The 22,917-nt window shown below is 38.0% G+C and overlaps 1 protein-coding gene across 1 annotated transcript in view; it reads right to left on the minus strand.

Moving 5' to 3' along the window:
• Nucleotides 1-22,917, minus strand: part of CLMN (calmin) — a 66,385-nt gene that overhangs the window by 1,298 nt on the left and 42,170 nt on the right. Inside the window, exons 2-12 of the mRNA XM_031593042.2 lie at nt 17,202-17,263; nt 14,683-14,778; nt 13,121-13,204; nt 10,243-10,335; nt 8,825-9,015; nt 6,938-7,131; nt 5,868-5,950; nt 3,181-4,494; nt 1,986-2,164; nt 1,320-1,380; nt 246-307 (exon numbers count right to left, since the gene is read on the minus strand). Of these exons, the coding sequence (XP_031448902.2) occupies nt 246-307; nt 1,320-1,380; nt 1,986-2,164; nt 3,181-4,494; nt 5,868-5,950; nt 6,938-7,131; nt 8,825-9,015; nt 10,243-10,335; nt 13,121-13,204; nt 14,683-14,778; nt 17,202-17,263 (2,419 nt within the window). The remainder of the gene's footprint in view (nt 1-245; nt 308-1,319; nt 1,381-1,985; nt 2,165-3,180; nt 4,495-5,867; nt 5,951-6,937; nt 7,132-8,824; nt 9,016-10,242; nt 10,336-13,120; nt 13,205-14,682; nt 14,779-17,201; nt 17,264-22,917) is intronic.

Raw genomic sequence — 22,917 nt, forward strand, 5'->3', positions numbered from 1 at the left:
AAAGAGTTCACAGTCTTGCCTTTCCTCTCAAGTCAAGAAAAGGCATTTTTAGTTAAAGAGAGAGATGGAGCAGCAAAGAAGTTTTGTGTCTTACACCTATGGGAAATATTGACATTGAGCTACTATGTAAGATGTACCACTGGTCTACTACTACAGTTAATTTCTATATCCCTTTGTAATACTGACAAAATTACCTAGAAGTTATAGATTTTTTTGCATAAGATTTTGTTTGAAGAACTACTCACCCAGCGATCAATAGATTTTCACCCATTTCTGTCATCTTCTGATCCTTTTTACCAGAGGTTTCCTTAAACAAACAAGTAACCAAAAAACAAATGATATAAAAAGAAAAAAAAATCAGTCTCTCACACAATGGTAGTCGTGTGTACATTCTTTGCAAAGTATGTCTAATGTTTACTCAAATAAAATAAAATGTGCTCCTAAATTTATCCCATACCCATGCATCCCCCATCGCAGTCTGGTACAGAATCAGAAAAGCAAAGAACTCTCCTCATTCATACAACTTTCTGTTGGTTTTGACAGCATTGCAAAAGCAGAGCACCTGTGTGAAACATTAGTTTCCCTGAATATTGTCAGCAACTTTTCTTTACAAATCGAAGAAGGCACACATTTTATTTTGTGCTGAAAAACCATATTCCTACCCTTGCTTAGCAGACACAAACTGCTGTTGCTGTCCCTTATGAGTTAAAAAAGAAAAAGCATCCAGAGCTCAGTTGTATAGTGTGCTTTCAAGAAATCAATATGAATTACATCTGCAATAAAGGATGCAGTTTCACATTACAATTAAATGTCTTCAAGGGCTAGCTGCTGTTATTCAGAGAACGCACTACATCACTGCTACAAAAGAAGAGGCAAAGAGCCTCTTTGGTAAAAAGTGCATCCAAAAGACACTCCACATTTTTGCAAGGCTCTGACCAGGATGCTCACATGCATACACAAAATGCATAAACTAAAAGAAATTGGATCTGCAAATAAAGGAAGCTTCAAAGAAGTGAAGTGTTTCAGCTATACAGTGATGACAAAGTAAACCTCAAAGTTAGAGTATATTTAATTGGAATACTAAGTAGTACTTTGTGGGCTTTTCCAAGGATCAGTAAGATGCCATTTTATTTATTTGGAAGAGTTCAAGAATAGCTTAAATTGTTATAGATTAAAGCACTAAAATTTTTAGAAAACACTGGGCTTCTGTGTTATCACAGAACTTTTATAGAGAGCAGAACCTTTTACAGTATTTAAACTTTTGGAGTTCAGGAGAAATCATGAAATAGTGATAGAAAGTTCAATTTCTACAAACTTACCATCTCAGAAGTATCAGGAAACCTTTTTCGGAGAAAAATGTTGGAATCATTGCCACAAGTTCTGGAACGTACATAAAAGCAAAGTGTTTTAATTCATGAAGTTTTGCTTTGAATTCACTGCAATTATGCACACTAGTTTTAGGCTACACAGAAATACAAACGTGTTGTTGTGTGTTTTAGTATATGGATTTGAATTTATTGTTAACATTACAGGCAATAACTTTGGGAAACTTTAAATTGTTGTGTTTTTTTTTTATATATATATAAAAAATCCAAGTGCTCAAATTTGAATCTTTTTTTTTCTTTGAAAACATTATTTGATACATTTTTTGTACCTTTTACATCATCTAGATTTAAGCAAGTCTTATAACTAGGTGAGATTTTATGGTTGTGTAGTTAAAAAAGAATTGATAAACGACAGGGAACACAAGCCTGACAAAGGAGGTAATGCTTTCATCTAAAGTTAAAATGTATTGGGATTCCAGCAAAGTTTGTACAGCAAAGTCAAATCACGCCCCACTTGCACCAAACCACTTGATATGTTTAAGAGAAACACAGAAAGAAGCCAATGAGTCCTAGAAGAAGTCCACAAGAAATATTCAATTTTTTAGAAGTGCATCATTCCTATCAGTCAGATGCATTTCAGACAAAGTCAGTGTGAAATACCTGGTCAACTCCTGGCTATTAGCAATTTCTTCCAGTTCGTCTAACAGTGTAGTATGCCCAACTTCTGTGATCTGTAAGTCTTCTGCTTCCATCATATTCTCCTTTTTTTCCTTCCCATTACTACTTTCTTCCAGTCTTATTCCCATTGTTGCAAAGTCAACTAGATTGTCTCCTATGGCCTGTTGAAAATAAGAAATGTTTTGCATCAGACAAGACTGGTTCCCCAACCTCTTAAATACCTCAGTGGCGTAACTTACTCAGATGCTACATTACATGTAGTATGAGATTGAGGGTGTTACTAAAGAGAAAAAAACACAAATTTTGAAAATAATTTTGAATACCTTGAGCTGTAAAGTATCATCAGATCAGCTTACATGCAATTAGTTGGTAGTTCTTTAAACATAAGAAATCATGACACGACTCAGCTCTTTCAAGTAATGCACGATTTTCTTTTTTGTAAAATCTATTTCCAATTAGCCTGTTGGAGATAACAGCAATTTGACTTCATTGTCCTAATAAATGTTAGGACCAAACCAAGTTTACGCAACAGAGTAACGTTCAAGTACTTAAATGGATATTCATTCCAGAAAACACTGTCACTACTATGCTAGAAAATGTGTAAGCCAATTCAAAATCAGTGTTTCCAAGAAGATATACAATTTTGCCTAAATCCAAACCACAGAATTATTACCAGAAATTGCCCTTCTTTCTCCTCCAGTTTAGATAAGCCTGCACTTTACTCACATGACTTAACCTACTCAAACTGGTTTGTTTTCACAGACAAACTTATCTGGATTCAGACAAAAAAGAAAATTCCTTTACCCATATCCTTTCTATATCAACAATATTACTTCCTGTTCATTTCACTAAAACTTATTTTAAACACCCTCTGTCATAATCTTCTCTGCCTAGGAGCTACAAAGGGGCTTCAAAATACTTTAAAACATGAGTAAAATTCAAATTTCTGCAGTGTTATTACTGCTCAATCTGTCTTGTTAATGCCAGATCTTTTCATGGAACTGCAATTCCATTCTTTCCAGTAGAGGGCTGTGAGAAACAGTGTTAACGAGGCAGAAAACCAAGTACATTTTATCTATTTCTCCAAATGGCATGCAAAGTGAAAGGAAATCCGTGAGTTCAGGCACTAACCTCCCATACATACATAAAGAAATACAGCAAATAAAAAACTAAATACCTCAGGGTGCTGCAGAATTATGGAATCTTCATTGCCGGTGGCTTTTTGGCTGTCTATTTCAATTTCTATCTCTCCTATTAGTAATGGCACTTCTTTTTCATAGAAAGAACTGTTATGGCCGTTTATATTTATTGTCTCCTCCTCTCCATTCTCAGTACCTACTTCCAATGAAGGGACATCATGATTATTCCCTAAGCCTGGCTCTGGAGCATCCTCCTTGTAGTCCTGTGCCGGTATCCCTTTCTCATGTAATATATCTGTTACTGTTTCAGAAAAATATTTGTCATTTTCAGCATCATGTCTTTCAAGACAAGGCTCAACATAAGCATCCAAAACTGCTGATATGGGAACGTTATAATGTGGATAATAGAAGAGATCATGGGGGATTACAGACACTTTTGAAGAACTGAGTAGCACTTCTGCTGAAGACTCATCTTCATCACAACTGTCTGAGTCTTCTCCATTATTGGGCACATCTGAGAGAGAGTCATCAGATGTTTCTAGCAGTGTAGATATTTCTCGGCTTTTGAGATTAGAACCATTCAATGAACAATGGTTATTTTCTGTTGTCTCCAAAACAGGCGATTGCTTTGTATGTTCATTTTCTGGCTGTTTCAGTACATCCTCATTTAAAAGATGAAGAACATACTTATGCGTATCTTCTTGTTTAGAGGTAACTTCTGGTAAAATAATTGAATTTTGGGAATTGCTCTCTTCTACTTTATTTATAGATTCATCTGTAAGTATACCTGAAGTCCAAGACAATGGACTTAAAGAAGAAGTATTGGCTGAAAGGCTCTTTGTTTCATTGTCATATTCAGTATAGGTTTCTTTTGTTAATTCTTCAGAGTAGTCTTCAAAAGAGTCAACAGAATTTTTCTGATCTGTCAGAACAGCTGGAGAAAGGTCATCACTCTGTTTCAGTGGATCATCAGATATGTCACCATCACCTGGCATCAACTTATCACTAAGAACTTCCCAGGAGGAATTTGATTCATAACTGACAGATCCTGTAATTTTCAGTGAAGTAGGCCTTCGTGGCTCACCTTCAGAGATTTCCTGAGAATCATCTAACACTTGACTCAATTTGCCATTACATGCTTCAGGAACAGTTTCTGACAGAATTCTCTCAGGGGTATCATGAATATGAACCTTTGGAGGAGCAGGGTGACTCCTTTCATGATTAACAGTGTACATATTTTTGTCACTTTCCCTTAAAATCAAGATTTTGCTTTCCTTTTCTGAAGGCGTGTCTTTGATGTGAACATACGTAGATTCAATTGGAAGCTCCTTCTCAGGATCTGTAAAGTCTTCCTATAAGTAACAATACACCATTAAAAAACAAATCGTGCCTCACATATCATTTTACTTCTCCCAAGTGATACAGAAACTAACTCACTGCCCCTTTAATTTGCAAATGGCCAATGAATTACTCACATATTTTAAAAGTAGGCAAATGAATTCAGCAAGTAAAGTGAGTTGAACAAAGCTCAATATAAAGAAGCCACTTGTACAGGAAGATTAGAGTGGAGAAAAGCCTACCACTCAGTTCTTAATATTTTCATCTCTCCCTGCTGCATTTGTGGAAAGAATTGACTTGGGTTTTTTATTTCAATCCCAAAACCTGGCAGTAAAGTAAACCTAACAAGTGCACAATAAATAAATAAATAAATAGGTAGGCTATTTTTTGCCATTAAAATGTCCAAAAGTTTTAAGGCCAACAAATATTAATGGCAATCTAATTTAATACTCATGAATTAGATTATTATAGTAATTTTAATTCTGGTGATTTTAGTAATGTCCACCAATTTTATAAGCTATGACACAAAATAACACTTGGAACTTTCAGGAATGAAATGAGAAGGAATAGCTCTCATGTAGGAATCATGACTTATGTGCATGCAATCAAGCACCAAAAAAATTACCTACATACTCAAGGGTCACTAAATCCCTCAGAAACTCTTTCAGATCAAAAAGATTGTACTAAACCAAGTTTGCCAAGAACCCTTTTTCATCTTAGGCAGGTCTTTTCCCAAAGTCCTAGGACCTCTCATTTCCCCTCCAGTTTAAAGTCTCCTATTGTTTAGCTACATCTTAAATTTATCTTCTTTTTGTCCAAAGGACATTTGTCAGTCCCTGCTGAGGTCTGCTCCTCAATTCTTTGCTTTTGATAAGTTTTTTATTAAAGCCCTGGCCTTTAAGGTGTAATTTATGTTATGCTTACAAATGAGGGCCTTTGACAGCTTTATTGACAAGATTCAGCCTGTAATGTCTTGTATCTGTTACAATATCTGCTAAATTCAAATTGATTGTGACCCTCATACTTGAGAAGCTTGAATTCAAAATCAAATTGAAGGTCAGATAAATTATCACAGACGAAGGGATAAACTCCACTTTATTCTGAAATATCTATGGCAAAGTAGCAGAGCCTATGTAAATATTTCTAACCTTTGAAAGCTATAATTGGATGTAAATGTTTAAATGCAGAGTTCTATCTGAAGCAGCTGAGCAATCTGCAGTGAAATCTCACTTGACTGGACTTAACAAAGATGAGAAAAATTACAACTGAGTTTGTGGCTTATTTTAAACAGCTCAGAAAGAAACCTAGAAGATAAATACAACACCTGTCCCTATTAATTACACCAAAGCAAATAAAAAAGGGATGTGGCATAAGAGTAAACACTTACTCCCTCCAGCTCTGGGAAGTGTTCAAGGAACTGGGCCACATAGGTCACAATGGACTGCTCATCTGGGGATTCCACCATTATATCTGTGGGGGAAGGTGTACAGCATGTCAGCACATGTGGCCTGAAAGCAGTTTTGCAGAGGCACAGAGTGCCAGACAGTTATCTGCCTTTACGATGAGCAGCTACAAACACTTTTCTTTTGCTGACAGATTAGAGATGGTAGAATCCTTTTCACTGTTTACAATATAAAGAATTCTCAACATCTTGTTCACGTTAATTTTATTTCCTGTTTCCAAACACATATTGAACCCTGACCAAGGTCACTTTCATCCACCTGGAAAGTGTAATTTACAGTATATATATGTTGCTATCGCTTGACAGTGATCTTGTTGAGTGACAGCACAGAGATTCATTTTTAGCAGAACCTATTCTTCTAACAGGTGACTCATAAAGCACAGTTTGGTTGTTTGTGCTTTCAGTCATAAAGTCAAGGCTTAACACCTGCATAATAGAGTTCAGCAGAAAGCATGGTAAGAATCAGCTCCACTTGTAAGCATATGTTTATCTGTACACTTACATATGCTTGCATACACGTATTTATATACATACTATATACATGAATTGTAGAAGAGTAACTGGGAAATGCAAACACACTTGAATAGGTCTCTACCCATTTTCCTGGTGTGGTGACTCACACACGTCACCTGAAGTGACATTTTGCCTGCATGGACCGCAGGCATTATGAAATGCTGCTACTGCATTGAGACATCTCTCCACTCAGCAGGGCAGTGATTAATGCCCACTAGCAATATCGATGTCATGTAGCATCTAATCACTAACCAGGACCAATGCACATAGCTAAAATTATGGTAAGGTATCTGAACAAGCGTGACTGGAACCACGTGACAACCAGCCAGTGACCAAATCTTTTTTTCATATCAATGAGTACCACACACCAATCACATCAACAATCCAATCACTGGGAGGCTTGCGGTAGGTATGCCAATGCAATATTAATGTATTCATGGTAGTCTGAATGTTACCCAATAATGCTGATGTAAATGTTTTACCTTCTGGCTCTAGAAGCCTAGGAACACCCAGCTTGTTTTGTGCAATGCTAAAAGCATCCTCCAAGTTTTCTCGAGCTGATTTTTCCAATGCATGCTTCATGTTTACCAAAGTGGAGTCTATTGCTTTTATGATAGCTAAGAAGGCAAGGCCACTCCTCCAGCTGCTGGCAAAGTCCTGAACTGCAACACCGTATCTAAACAGAATTACATACAGTTTACATGGCAGTTGTGTTAAAAATCCAAAGTAAAGCATCACCATTTTCAAAGTCACAACATCAATCAAAAGGCACAAAATACTTCCATGAAATACAAGGATTCATAGACTGGGTCAGTGCAGTCAAGAACTGATATCAACCTGCTCATAAGAAGCAGCTAGTGAAAACAAAGCCCTCGAGTACTCAGCAACCACATTTAATATTCACAAAACCAAATGCCTCTACGATTCCCATTTCTGCTGTGTTCCAGCACTCTCACGCCATGGCTTCGGATGACTGCCAACACCCAAGTACTTAAAAAACATAAGCATAAATGACTCACTTTCCTATGTATTTGGCTTTGATAGCAGAAAATTGTACTTTGCCTAATGCAAATAGTGCAAGTATATGGATAGATCACAGGTGTGTTAGGAAAAAAAAAACAAATTTGCAACGAAATGCTGCCCCAGAATAGAAAATCCTGCACAAGTCATTGGTGAAGACAACTGTAATGACTCTATTACACTTCTAATAGCTCAGTTGCAAGAGCAATTTTCTCCATTAAATGTTTCAATTTGTACTCCTTGACTAGGATAAGAAGTCTAAGACCTTAATTTTTCTCATTCTCTTTGCGCCTCCTCCCTGTTAATGTCATTATCAGCATTAAGTTGAGAGTAAAACTGTGCTTCCTATGTGGTCTGCATTAGCAGCAATTAACTACGGATCTCAATGGAACAAGTTTATCTGCACAACAAGCACAATTACCTCCACTGGAGATAATCCAGGGATGTGGTCCACAGGACCAAACACTTCAGATGTAAATTTGTATCTTAGCTCTCTATGTAGAACATTTGTGCTCACATGCAGATTTGGACATGCAAATCTACCAACTGACAAAAATGATGAATATACAGCTATCCTACATTTATTAGTAAGTTTGACCCATGCTTTTATCTCTGGCAATCATCCTTTTTGATAATTTTAAATGTAAAATATATGCCAAGCATTTATGTGTGCACTGGATATCTTACACTGAAAAATTTCAACTTGACAGCAATTCTGCCTGGTGTTAACGATCAAAATGTTTTGGTGAAATAATTGCTTTTTTATTACAGAGGAGAGAGATGTGTTGATCAATGGAAATGGACCCCAAATTTAATGTGTTCTCAGGAAACAATCTAAGATTTGACCATTTTTCATATTTAATTTAGAAGAAACAAAGCTTCTAATACAAATCTGTCCTAGGCACTCTACAGCACACAGAGAAACTCCCTCAGGACTGCTGCTTAATTTAAAAGGCTGTTTGTTGTTGAAGTCTTTCACTATGGCTTTTTTCCCTTCTACATTTCAACCTTTATTTATGCCTACCCTTTAATTAGTAAAAGATATCTAATAGACTGTGCAGAAGTTGCAGGGAGGGAAAGAGGGAACAATCCTGTTTTAAATAGTGCCAAACAGATTAGTGCAAGTTAACATTTAACATCAAGCCACGAAGCAACACAGCCTGCTTCAAGGTCAGATGGTTGCTTTAGACACGTGTGCAATGATACATCTACCTGCAGGTCACTTATGTCTGCAGACTTTAAAAGCCAGTAGTACCCACTGCCAGGGTGGTACATTAGGAAAGAGAGATGAGCTTCTGCTTGAACAGGACAGGTGGGACACAGTTTTTTATGACAGCTTGTTTGCTTACTTTCTGGTTTTCCTCTGAACCCAGAATAAAAGGGCTCTGATGGCTTTTCGCTGGTCCTTCACTGTGACAGACATGCTTCTTTCTATGTTAGGAGTGCTGGGGTATGATGTGTCCGACTCTGGCCCACTGGGTCCAGATGAGAGGCTGGACGAGGAGGAGTTCCTGTTGAGGTTGCCTGTCAGCTCTTTAATCTGTAATAAAAAGTGAAACGCACAGAACGCCGATTTAATACTGAGTGAATGGAAAACTGAATGTTTGTTTTCAGGCAAACCAGCATACTTTTAAGATAACAGGGCCATTGCTGAACAACTCTCAACTTGTACTGCACAGACGTGGCAGCTGCAGCAGGCTGGCTTGCAACCCCAGAAAACAGGAAGGGCATGGAATTGGTTAATGTTGAACAGAACAAATTCATGTTAAACAAAAATCAAAGAACCACATCCTGAAAAAGCAGTTAGCTTAACTGAAATCATTCTCTTTTTTCACAGGGCTCACTGAGTGGAATATTTTATGTTAAGAAATGGTGACCTGCAACAGCATTCCCATCCTATCCTTGGTCAGAATGGATAGCTGAGTCCAAAGTACTCACTACGCTGCTTTCATGTGCCTCCATGCGTTCTGTTGCCAAGTCTATCTGGCCAAACTGGTGCTGTGCTGTGGTGTTTGGTTTGAAGTGCTCAGCCACACAGAGAAACCCCCGTGCCACTTCAAAATAGAGAGCTGTTTTAGAAACGAGCCCAAGAAAATGAAAGAGCATTAGAGCCTCTTACAAGAACTGCAGAAACCTTCCCTCCATCTCTCTCTGTTCATTAAAATTTGGTATTGTCTAGAAGGTTATTTTCAAAATATATGTAGATTAGGAAGCAGTTTGAATCTAAGCCCGAGGCTAAATTAGATTTCAGGTTTAACTCAGTTTTATCAGGACTAAAACTTTAGGCTCTTCAAGATATTTCATTTGGCTCTCTGCATCAATCATGAACTTCTGCCATGGTGAGAAAATCTCCAGAAATCACTGATTCTGCATGGAATTTGCCACCACGTTAGACCAGATCCAGATAAGGTTACTGAAAATGAACTGTAACCTGGAACCAAACATGACATTGGTGCAGGTCCAGGAAATCTGGAACAGAGTCCTGAGAAGGTATAGGGGAAAAGGGACAGGAATAATCTGAAGCTAATTCTGGTCCAAGTCAAATCAGGGCTTAAATTGCCTTCTATTCACACCAAAACAGATCCAAAACATGAAAACAGCTGCAGGTATAAAATTAGCATATCTTAGGAGGGAAAAGGTCATATGTAGCAAGCTTAATTATGTTTTTTAGGATTAAAAATCAATTTTAAAAGAATAGTACTTGGCTGGAATAGATTGATAACATGAAGGCTGTTGACTTATGATTAAAGTACTCGAGTTTTATTACCTGAAAAAACAATATTATATTCCATATTAGTCCAAGTACCAGAGAGGAATTTCCATCTGCTATTTCTGCTGCATCAATGCTAACAAGCTTTACCTGTAGAAGAGATTATAAATTCAGAGAAAAATTCAGATGAAACAACATAAATACAAAAATATACACTGGCTTGGCCTGAGACCATTGGATATATCTGGAACACTTCCACCGTTGACCAACCAGACAACTGTAATATTAAAATCTCTTTTAATGATAATATGCCTTGATCACAGCCATTCTGCTTGCTGAGCTCTCAGCTCAAGCCTTCCAAACCTATAGCAAAGTCTGCAGAACAGCAGTGAGCTCATTTGTACATTTAAGATTACAAATATATTTCATCTGTACAAATACGGAAAAAGATAGCGTCCTCACTGGTGGATCTAATTCTTAACAAGCAGAGAGCAGGCATACACCTCCTGCCTTCCTCTTTCTAAATTGTGACAGGTTGGCTGGAATGCACATAAAACCTGAGGAAAAGGATACAACTGAGGTCACTTCTCTTAAAAAAATTGAAATCATAGTAAGAACTGCTCACTTCTGTTTTGCTATGCATCTCCCTTCTCCTTGCTTATATCACTTTACGCTGCTTGTCAAAGAGCTCTGATGAAATCAGGTAGCAGGAGATATGTTTGCATAATCCAAGCATACTCTAGAGTTTCTTACATTGAAGTTTCTTCCACATAACAACAGAATGTTATTCTCTTAGACAAACTTGTTTTTGGCAAAGCTCATGAAGGAAAGAGGAAGTAAGGAAGCTGTCAGTACTGTACATGGCACTCAGAGCCCAGTATACAGCCCATTTATCATTTATTTAGAAATTCCATACGTGATGAATCACTTTGCAGAGCTTTACCCTGCTGCCCCAGTTCCACAGAAGCATACGCTGATGGGTTCCACCCACTCTGGTTTAATATCTAACCCTGAAGGTCTTGGGAGCTGAGGCTTTTTGCCGGCACTTTCATCACTACTTCTCACTAAATCTCGTTAAACTGAAAAATGGAGAGCAGAATAACTTTTTATCTAGTGGTTTGCACAACAGTTTTCAATCCCAGCAAGAGAACACTTCTGGCTGCCATATTTCAAGGCTCAGATTTTCTTACCAGCTGCAAAGTAATTGTCACAGGAAAGCTTTAAAAGCATTAAAAGTTTAAAGTTTTAAAAACTTGGTGCATTTTAATAATTGTCCAAAATGAGCATTCATCCTTAAACTGTTCTGAGATGGTTCTGTTCTCTTACTACTGCTTATGTTTGTCACCTGTTCCAGCTGAGCTAATTGTTACAAGGTACCAGCTGCTTACTCTTAAGGAAACAAGAAATAAATAGAAAAGTAGTTGTTTCGGCAGAGCTTTGCCTGCCTGGCCTTGTTCAGTGAAGTTTGGGATTGTCACCTTGTGAGGTCCTGGCTATCAGACCTGCTTCAGCTGCTTTTGACATCAACAGAAAGAAAAAATCTCATCTGCTAGCAGGCCTTAGCTGGCTTTGTGTGAAAAGCATAATCTTGCAGACTGTTGAGAAATCTAAGAACTTGTAAGATATTTCTTAACAATTCTCTAGCAGGCCATGTAGACCTACACATTTAGGGCCAGATCAGCTCCCAGTGGAGGACTGCAACATCTGGAAGACATAAGACAACTTTCTGACCTTTCACAACCTCTTCTAGGAACAGGATGAAACCTTCAAAATCTCTGAAGCTGAAAGATATTCACTAATGTTTCGCATCGTACTCATTCCTGCAATGGTGCTCCAGTGACCCTCTGGTCTGATGAGTACTACTACAGGATCTCTGGAGCAAGAATTAAGCACATTAAAAGAAAGCAACAAGTTGGCATTCTCTGTGAGGCAGGGTTTTGTCCCTACACACACACGTACATCAGATCTCTTCTTGCCTATGAAGCTTAACCCTCCTTTATTTATACTCTGGAGTTAATAGGATCATCAGTTACATTTTATCCTAAACAATATCGTGGAGAAGTTGCAGAAGTTTATTTCAGCTAGTAGGTGAAAGATCTTTCAGTACAACAAGAAGACTGTAATTCTTTGTGGGTATGGTCCACTTTTCTCTTCCTCATTCTGAAAGATCTGAGTATACCATATAAAAAAGCTGTCATATGGCTGGGGATTTCACTTGACACCATTACATAGCTTTGCAAGAGCAGAGAGCTTTTAAGACACAGGTAACATTGAGAATGCTTTGGAAGAAAGCTCTAATGGGAGAAATCCAAAAAGGACTGAATCATTCCGAGCTACAGGATCTGCTCTTGCTTGTTTCCTTCCAGCTGTGTCAGATTTTAGGAAGTGATGTTGCAGCACTACTAAACTAAGAGGAAAGTCATATCCTTACCAGGTTTTGATTCCTGGAATCATGCATTTATCTCATGTTCCCAGGTTTAATTTTCTCTTGCCTTTGACTCATGATCAGCTGCTGCAGCAGTTTACCAGATAAATACATGATTTGTAATACTGAAAGTATTTCTGATAAAAGGAAAGAAAGCCATCTACCTTCAAAGTAATTGAAATAATGCCTCTAATACTCGGTTCATAAAGGCTACTTGCATTTCTTTTAATTTTCTTTTAATACTGGATTCCTGGTCCTTTAATCCTATTGAACCTTTACATTGTGAAATGAACAAATAATCCTTGTTTTAGACTCTGTAGGTGTTCTCTTTGTGCATTTTTATGTGGCTTTTCAGCCTTGCTGCTAAGGTAAATCGCAGTGTGAAAAAAAAAAAAGCAGTACATTCTTCTTATGTACATACCATGCATCACCCTAGTTGCAATTACTACAACTACAATTTGTGACATACATCCAGGGAAGAGATTAAGAACTGCCTTTAGAAATACTCACATTACTGTCCTCCAGGAACTTAAGTGCTTTGGCTATGTTGTTCAAACGAAAAATGCGATGGGTTGAAGATTTGTATTCATGCATCTAGAAAAAATAAGCCAAAAAGTGTTTTAAAATGGTGAAATTATTCAGCCCTTCACACAAAACATTAAAAAAACAGCAAACACAGAGGCAAATCAAGCTGAGGATGGCAAAAAGTATTGCCATCTTCTCTGATCAGAAAGTGCTTCAACTATACAATTGGCCCCAGCTGCTGCAAAACACAGTTATCAACCCATTTTCCTGCTCTCTAGATATTACATCTCTCCTCAACCTGAAGGTTGATTGTTTATGTAATCAGCCCCAACCACGTTCAGTAACAGGACCAAACTTACCTGAAAAAAGTCATAATACATACATTTTTAATCTTTAATTAAATAGTATCATTCCATTGAGGAAGCATGAGCAATTTTGCTAGCAGGCACAGGCAGGTGGGAGCAACAACCTTCATTTTGGCAGAGAAGAAATAGATTTGTTGCATGGCTGACTCCCTGCAATTTCATGTTGGCACACTGCTTTTATCATGTATGCAGGAAGACCCAGCTGCCAACATAAGTCTGGCCTTCCCCCCTGACCTTCCAGCACACAGACCAGTGATTGTCATGATGTGTCTCCCCTCCAATTCCTTTCCACGCTGCTCTCAAAGCTTTCTATGTGAATGTAGACAGAGACAGTACTGCTTCTGCTATAGCCCAAACTGCAGGAATATTAAAAAATAGGTGGTTCTGAACATATGACCACAATGAGCATTCACTCTACAGTATGAAGCATCACAAGGTAATTACAGGAGCATATGCAGCGATGTGGCTGCAGAGCTGGTCCCTCTTCTCGTCCAAAAATAAGAGTGGTATCCCCACAGAAGAGAGTACTTACTGACAAGGTTTAAGAAGAAAGAAAAAATTGAAGTCAACTGTAATTGGTCATTTATGCTTGCATTCAGTATTTCCATTTCTGGTACATGGAATTTTAAATAGTTATTACAATGAAAAAAAATTGATTCTGGTAAGTAAAACTTCGTCATTCTGATTCAGACCATACCAGTAAAACTAAAGAAATCTGAGCCGGAACTAAACTCAGAACAACACACAAAAGCATGCAGCATCACCAGGCTTAGTCAGTGTCATAATGTCTTCAGACAAAATAGAAAGAGAATTCATGGACTAAAAAAATAATACAATTTTCTCCAGCAGATTTATCTTTCCTTGATAACACGGCTTGAGCAAACTTGAAACAGAGTATGTGAACATTAACATATCCAAGCCTTAAAAAACCTGGGGGGAAGGAACATTTACAATGATTTGCACATCACTCATATCTCATGGTTACAGATTTCCTTCAGATTTAAATTACAGCTCAGAACCAGCTTGTAACAGAAAGAAATAATGACATAATTGCTGAAATACTTCTTATTGTATGCAAGTCATGGGACCAAATTCTCACTAATTATTTGAATGTCAATATAATGTTACTTCCAATGTGTGGAGCTCCATAGATAGAAAGGTTTATCTCCCTTGTATACATACCAGCTTCTGTCCTGACAGGACTTCCAGTAGTGCCATCAAGATTTTGCCATCTTGTATATCCATGAACAAATCTCTCACTTTCAGAGGAGGTTTGCACTGTGAAGTAAAGAAATGAGATAGTTTTAAAACAGCCCTACTTGGTGAGTCACCGTTACTACAGAGAATTGGAAGGAGAATTTTACAAGACAGAGATACTAGAAATAAATCTCAGCCTGCAGGAAGAAAATGACAACTGTTCTTCACATCACTGGCAATTCTGCCTATAAAAGAAATAAGATAAAACTGAGATATAGTACCCATGTAACTGAGATCAGACAAGGACTTATCCCAGATCTCGTTCCTGTCTCCTCTGTAATGTTTCTGGGGTGCCATTCTATATCCCACTATTTTCTAAGCATTTAAATAGCAATGTATTGTGTCTTTCTTCTCAGCAAACTCCTCCAAAGAGAGCCATCTCTCCACTCCACTGAGGTGTCATGCTGTGTGCTGTGAGGCATACAACAAAGTCAGCACTGCCCTTAGCAGCAGTCTCAGCTGCAGCAGTGATGCTTCATTCAGATGTCACGTGCACCTGTGTCCCTTAAGAACCAAGTCATTTTATTTCTGATTGGGCAATGCACTACTGTTTCATTAAATGCTGCTTCTGGCAAAATGAGGCTGTACATTTTTATCACTAGTCTTTAATCTAGCCAAGAGTACTAAACTCAAGTCAATGCTCCATACTGAAAGAAAGAAAAGTAACATTCATTTCAAGATTTAAAAAGCTTTGGGTTTGAAGCTTTCAGATTTCTCATTCACTCCTAACAAAAACAAGAACCACCAGAACTGTAGGATGTAGATGCCCCCAACTATCCCATTACCAGAGCCATCTCCTCTCAAAAGATGACCCAAATGGGATGGCATACTCTAAGAGGGCACACACCATGCCACAAGTTTCCTAAAAAGGTATACGAGGAGGCCTTCAATGCTGCCTATGAAAGGAGTGAACCTCTCTGCATACAGAAGTGCTTCTTCAAGGATAAAGGCAGAAGCCATCTCCCCTCCCTCAGAAGGTGTCCCTATGGAATCACCTGTAATTAGAAATAGCTTTGGCAATGTTCTCATTATTTACATAGATGCGTTTGTTATGCTAGTTCCAGGAAAAAAAAAAATAATAATGTAGCAGTAAACTTTTGCCCTTTCTTCAGAGAAGCACTTTTCTTTATTGAATCAAAAAGGAAAAAAAAAAAAAATTGTATGTGCTCCAGAGAAAACAATTCACCTACCCACAAAATTTCTAAGACTTCATATGTTTGGCACAGACAAATTAACAGCTCCCTACAGCCATTTCATGATCTAATTCCTTTTGTAAATGAAAGACCTTTTCACAGTTACATACTTGACAAACCTTTCTGACAACTTTCAAATTTAAAGCTCCAGAGCCTAATTCCCAAAGGAATCACTCACAAAGCACTGTCTTCAAGTTGAGAAACCGTTGAGAGCAATTGATAGTTCAAACATTACTAACTGGCCTTATTCTGATTTTCTAGAGAGACTGAAGATCCTTTTATTCCTTCAGTAACATTCACTGCATGGTAGTGGACTTAAGCAACTCTTTATGTGATGCTTTTCTTCTACAAAACTTTTTTGCTTTACTACTTTTGAAGCGCAGTCTCTTCACAAGAAGCACGCAATCCAGACTGTAGCTTAACTTATAGCCCAAACTTTGTTCCTACCTGCACTTTATGAAATTTAGCCATAGGTACTAACAGCACTGTGAAGCCCAAACTTCAGTCCAAGTTAGGACTGTTGGTCTGCCTCATTCCATGACTGCACTAAGCATTGCTGCTGTCTCAGTAATTCTAAGATTTATTTTTTTGCTCTTCTCATTCTCAACAACAGGAAAACCCTTCTCTGGATGTCTAACTGCTCATGAGAGTTAGTACTTATCTACTACCAACAGGAACAACAAATTGGCTTCAATAGTCATATTACCGTCTGATTAAGAAATAATTATACTTCAAAAATATGGGATGTCCAAGAATTAGTTCTCTAATGTAATTGGATATGTTAAGATCACAACATACAGGCTTTTGGAAAGCGAACAAGTAATTAATGTTTCCCATCTGGAGATCTGGGACAAAGCCAGGTTCTGAGGACTGATCTGTCTTTGGCCACTATGCCTCAAATACTCAGACCTCCAGTCGTGGGGAACACACAGCAACCATCCCTTCAGAGCAGCCTAAACCACAATTGATTTTATGTGGCTATGTGGGGTTCTACAGGAACATGCACTCAGTTGCAATGAAGAACACAAAGGTATCTGAGATGACCTAAAGCCAGCCAAGCTTTCATTGAACCTGAAAAGGAATTTTCATTTATATGGAAACATGTTTTCAGCTTCCCCTCATTCTTCTACAAATCTCTCCATACACACAGAAGTCCTTTTTGATGACAAATTGTAACTATTTTAAAATATATTAATGTAGTCTGCTTCCTACTGTGTCCTTGTATCTCAATATCAAGACAGCCAGTCTTACCTTTCCCAAATGTAGGTTTATCCATCTGGTAAAGGTCCTCTTCTGCACATTTTCCCGTTCCACTACAAATATCAGAAACAAAACACAGCACTTAAGTTTCCAGAACACGGCACACTTATAAGAAACTTCAAAAATTTATGCATAAAACAAGTCAGAATTCATTGGAGGCCTGCAAATAAAACAAATATATTCCATATCGGGAGACACAAGGTCTTCATCCAGACTTGAGCTATGCACTTGTAGATGCATTCTAAACTATGTAGGAAAAAGGTTCTCTTAGTTTTGCAGTCTTCAATGCAGCTTTTGGGAACTGAGTTTTAACATGTTGTGCACAGCTCCCCAGCGATGTTAGACTCTGAGCCAGTGGTTTGACCCTTCACTTTATGCGATTATTGTCCTGACACCCACATGCAAATTGGGCTGATGTGGATTCCAATGTGCTTAACTTGCAAGCACAAGGAAACTGGACCACGTTAATTAACACAACAGTTTGGTCTTCAATCTTACGAGTGGAAAAGTTGCCTAAAAACTCACCTCCCCCAATCTTCCATCTAGTGAATGTCAAATTAAAAAATAAAAAAAATCAGAATCAAAAGTCTCTACACTGATTAATCATTTTATTTGTTTTGTAGTAAGTCGAGAAGCACTTGTGACTTGCCAGAAGTACTGTACGTTGGGAGCTGTACAAATAGTTCTTATGCCAGCTGAAGAGTTTTTAATCACATGTGCCATTTCCTGAATCCATTTCCATAGCAAACTACAGCAAAAGTGCAAGGGGAATCATATTTCTGACTAATCTTCTAAAATAAAAGAGTAAAGCATAAATTTTAAATAAATGAAGTAGACTGACAAAGTGATATTTCATTTTAGAGACAATTATTCTCAAGTGGTTCTTCAATTTCACTAGAATTAAGGAAATCTGGCAATTTATAAACAAGAAACATAAAAACTAGTTATATGCTGTATTTCAATCTACACATAGAGCATATTGAATATATTTCTAAAATCTTTTTGTGTTTCCTCAGCCATGCAAAAATAGCTAGCCCATCTACTGAGAAGTCACATTCTGTAGAAGTCTGGTTTGTTTTTATTGGTCAGCCTAATTATAGGCTAAGTAGCAGCTTCTGTAAATCAAATTTTAATCTTGTTCTTTTTGATCATTTTAACTGAAGGGTCAGCAGCCTCTAATCATATATATAATTGTTCTCCTTATTTTGATGTATTGGAATAGAGCTTTCAGCATGAATTACATCTATCACTGATGGCCACTTGGGCCTTCTAGGTCCTCTTATTCCTGTAAAACCTGATTTTATGTAAGATGGTTTTAAAAAGTCATTACCCTTTAAGTGCTTTAGAAAACATGGAAAATGCCAAACTAATTATTGCTGTTGGCTTTTCTTTTAAAATAACTTAGAAGAATCTGCACAGATTTGAAACAGTTCTCTACAAATTAAACTGTAAATTATATTAGAGTTCTAGAATATCTGTAGAAATACGCGCAGCATTTACTACCTACAAATCTCAAAATACAATAAACCATGAGACAGGTCATATCCTTCTTGGGCTTCTCTCAACCCCCGAGCTGCCTCTCCATGCACTCACACACACCCACGTCTGTTCAGAAGTGCCACATGTCATGCAGAGTCAAGGGTGTAACTTCAACAACTGATCTGTTAAAATTAACTTTGGAGGGTCAGTAGGGGTTAAAGTTAAGCCAGATCTGTCCCCAGATACGTTGCTTTTTGTTTAGATACATGTGTTGGTGAAAAGAGGCAGGCAGTGCAGCAGGAAACGGGGCTGCGTTTGGGACTTCTGGGTGTCAGGGAGGACTGGTTGCCTTACCAAATGGGATGGCTAGGCAGATGTCCAATGTCCACCAAAATTGAAAAGGAAACACAGAAGCAAAAATAATGTCTTCTGAAGCATTTTCTAATTTCTACAGAGGCTTGCTTTCAGCCAGGTTCTATTTTCACCAAACACTTTGACAATTTTTATTTTCAGGGTAAATAAGGATGCAAGTGAGAGCCGTGTTTATTTAGATTGTCTGTACGACAGAGGACACTATGGCTCCTAATTTTGCTGCAGAAATTCTGCCATCAGTGTAAATTAGAGCTGCAAATATGCTTGAAAGGATGGGTGAGCCAAGCTGGTATTACTGCTTCAGGAAGTTCACACACCAAAAAATAAACCAGGCACACACAGGAGAGCACTTATGTATATATACAGATTCCTGAAACTACTCAGCAAACCTTTCAAAAGCAAACAGGCTGCTTCCAATAAGAACGATGACTCCAGAACAGACACTGGTTCTGTACTACTCTAAAGGAATAGTAACTGAACTGGGAGGAGGAAAGGGGAGAAAATTTGTTTCTAAAATCCCTAAGGCAGACAAACTCCTAATGAAGGCCATCTGCTTGCCCATGGAGTTAATGGGAAAAGTTCAGTGCAGCTATTTACTGATGTGTTTCTTTAAGTGCTATTCTTCTCCAGCTCTGCAGACCTCCCAGCTCTGATGCAGCCCCTCCTCTCTGTGGCCTTTTCATTTGTGAGGATTGTGGAGACTCTATAAACTTTATATAGTTTCTATAAATTAAATATAATCATTTTTTCTCCTTCACACCTACTTTTGTATAAAAGTGAAGAAAATCATTCAAGTCTGAAGTTCGTATGCTGTTGTATTACAGTCTACTGAAACTGCACTGGGTTTACTGGGCAGCTAGAGAGCAATAACACCATTATAAAACAATAATTACACACACCATATGGCTGGTCTGCACGCAAATCCAGTGCATTATGCTGGAAAAGGAGGATGCCTACTGCGAAGGTTGGAGGCAAGGATGTAATGCTAGAAGGCAGTAAAAAGTTAAGAACTGCTATTTCAGTTATGCTCTGCTCAGATCTTGACATAAGAGACAAAGATATAAAGAGGAATTTTGACCGCCGCACAGAAAGTAGGCCTTCTATACTCTTCCAAAAAGCCCAAATGCAGCATGCTTTCACAATGGAGTCTAAGGTCTTGCAGAGGCATGTGATTTTACTGAAGAACACAGGCTCTGGGACAGATGCAATAAATGAATTGTCCACATCCACATCATCAATAAGCAGTAGCCATTGCAGAGCCAGCTCACATCCTTTATGATTTAAGAGATACCAGAGCATCAGTACAACATGCTCACCCTAATGAGTTTGCAAATAAATAGTCAGAAAAATACGTATTCTGGTTTGTCAAACGAAATGGAAAACATTATTAATTTGCCACAGAGCAAAACCAAGCTCTTAAAAGACCTCTTGAGCAAACTCAAGGCTAAGTTGATATGGACAAGAGAGTTAGGCTGGTTCCCTTTGTGGCACTATTTCCCACTAACCTAGGAATTCCTCAGGCAAATACTGCTGATGTCACTTCTTCCTCCTTCAAATCTCCCCAGAGGACACTGCTGTTGCAATACCTAAAAGAAGCCAATCCCAGTCACTATGTTCAATAGCAAATTGGAGATAGCAAATACTGATTTGCTTTTAAATACTATTTATTATGATGTTGTATAACCAGTTACAAACAATCCTTGGAGGCACACCACCACAGGGCTGGGCACATGAAGGAAGCAAGAAATGTGGAAATTGATTCGAGTGCAACTCTTGTCAGCGTGTAGTTATACAGTTTCAGAAAATTGCTTGATTTGCATGTATGGATATTACTCCCAAAGCAAAGCAGCAGGTCACTTAAATTTGTTTACAAAGCTATTAGCATTTAATTCAGGATATCATCAGCAGATGACATTCAAACCTGCATAACAAGCTGGCTTTTAGATTCACTTGCCACTTACCTAGAAGATATCTTGTTAACTACCAGTGTTATAACATGTACAGAAGCCTTTTTTCTCTTTCCTACCAGAGGTTATAACCACTACAGAAACAAGATCTAGCTGTTATTAATATTAGGCAAGTTTTCAAGAGGGAAATGGTGGTGCTGGCCACATAACTGTAAAGGAGGATGCTGATTGCCCTTGGTTTTAGATGCAATAACTTTCTGGGAAAATCATCCCACGTCCACCTTATCAGCAACCAATGCCTACCACACAGCCAGCTCTTAGCCTTTATGGCTCTGGAGTAGCAGAGTTATCTGCCAACACCACAGATCATGAGAAAGTAGCACTTCTCAACAGCAACAAAAAGGGCAAATATACGATATTTAAATACCACACTCCAAAATGAAATACGTGGCTCAGATACTCTCGGCCTTGGGAAATAGAATACCAATTCCTTCCCTTTCACCTTCTCCACCCCCAAAATCCAGCTCACACAGCCAAGCAATCAATAAGCCTTTAAAAAACACATTTAGAACAATCTACTTTTGAACCACCTGAACTCTAGACCTCCAAATAAAATGAGAACTGGATTTTAAGCTGGGCTTCATGGTGTTCCTACACAGTGACTCAGCCTAAGTATTGCTGATTACTAATCATCACGCTATTGAAGTGAACCAGTATTCATGTTTTCTCTGCAAACATAGCGTTCAAGAAGGAAACCAGACTGACATCTTCAAAAACACATTTTACCTACAACTTCTCATTTGCTGCCAACAATGTGTGAAACCTTCTTGTACTACTACCCAGCCTTGAACACTGATGAGTGCTTCCAGACTTGAAAGCCTGTGTTGTTTTTACACGTAATGATGAGGCTGCTAGCAACAGCATTAGCTGAAGAGAATTTCCTGGGTTTTTGTTTCAATTCGGTGCCTTGATCGTTGTGGAGATGCAGACTGATAGCACTGAGTAGCCAGGTTGAACTTCTGCCAAATCACCAAATCCAGTGCGATGTCCAACCAAGATCTGCCTCAGTAAGTTTCTGTACAACAAACATCTGAGACATGAATCCTACCTAACATGGCATTCTACTTTTTGCAAGAAATTGCACGAGTCATAAGGGCTGTGGCATTATTTACAATAAGCAGTCAGACATTACATACAGGATGATGATGTTAGATACAGGATGTCGCAGAGCTGCATGACGTGCAATTAGATTTTCTACCAACCTCATCCAACCTCAGAGTTACAATAAACACATTAAACCACTTAATCTCCATTATGTATTTTCACAAGAGGATGAAAAAAATAGCTCACAACGTGACTTAACACAACATGCAGGAAAAACATTCCTCTTAGGTCTATAAAATGCAGTTACACTGCCCAGTAAGTACTCAATACTTACAAGGAAATCTCCGTATTTGTAGAAGTGCAAATTTTAATGGCATAATCAAAGCATAAGGAATAATTTTATCCAAATTGCCCACAAAATTCATTTTATAAGCTTCTGAATTCCTGAGAATTGTATATTTTCCTTGTGCTTATGAATCTCCCAAACAGCTTAGAGGATTAATTTTTTTTGTTTTTGATCTATATAGGGGTTGAAGGCTTTGTGTGTTCCATATGTACCATATGCCAATTTGACATAATTTAGAGCACATGAAATATTAAATCTTAAAAATTCTGGTTTTCTAAGGGAAACATTAACTATACTATATAACATAAAACTGCTCTCAAGTTACCTCCTATGAAACAGGGCCTCCAAGCCTTCCAGATGAAGTTGTTAAGTTAATTGTTTGTTGAAACTGACCCATTTATTACGATCCTTATTAAATTTCTATGGCAGGCATTGAAAGCTTTAGGCTTTTTCTTCCATCAAAGTTGCAAATTCCCAGCCTTACTGGTTCAAAGTTCTT

The sequence above is a fragment of the Phasianus colchicus genome, chromosome 5 (assembly GCF_987193195.1).
Source record: "Phasianus colchicus chromosome 5, bPhaCol1.hap1.1, whole genome shotgun sequence".
Classification (NCBI taxonomy): Eukaryota; Metazoa; Chordata; class Aves; order Galliformes; family Phasianidae; genus Phasianus; species Phasianus colchicus.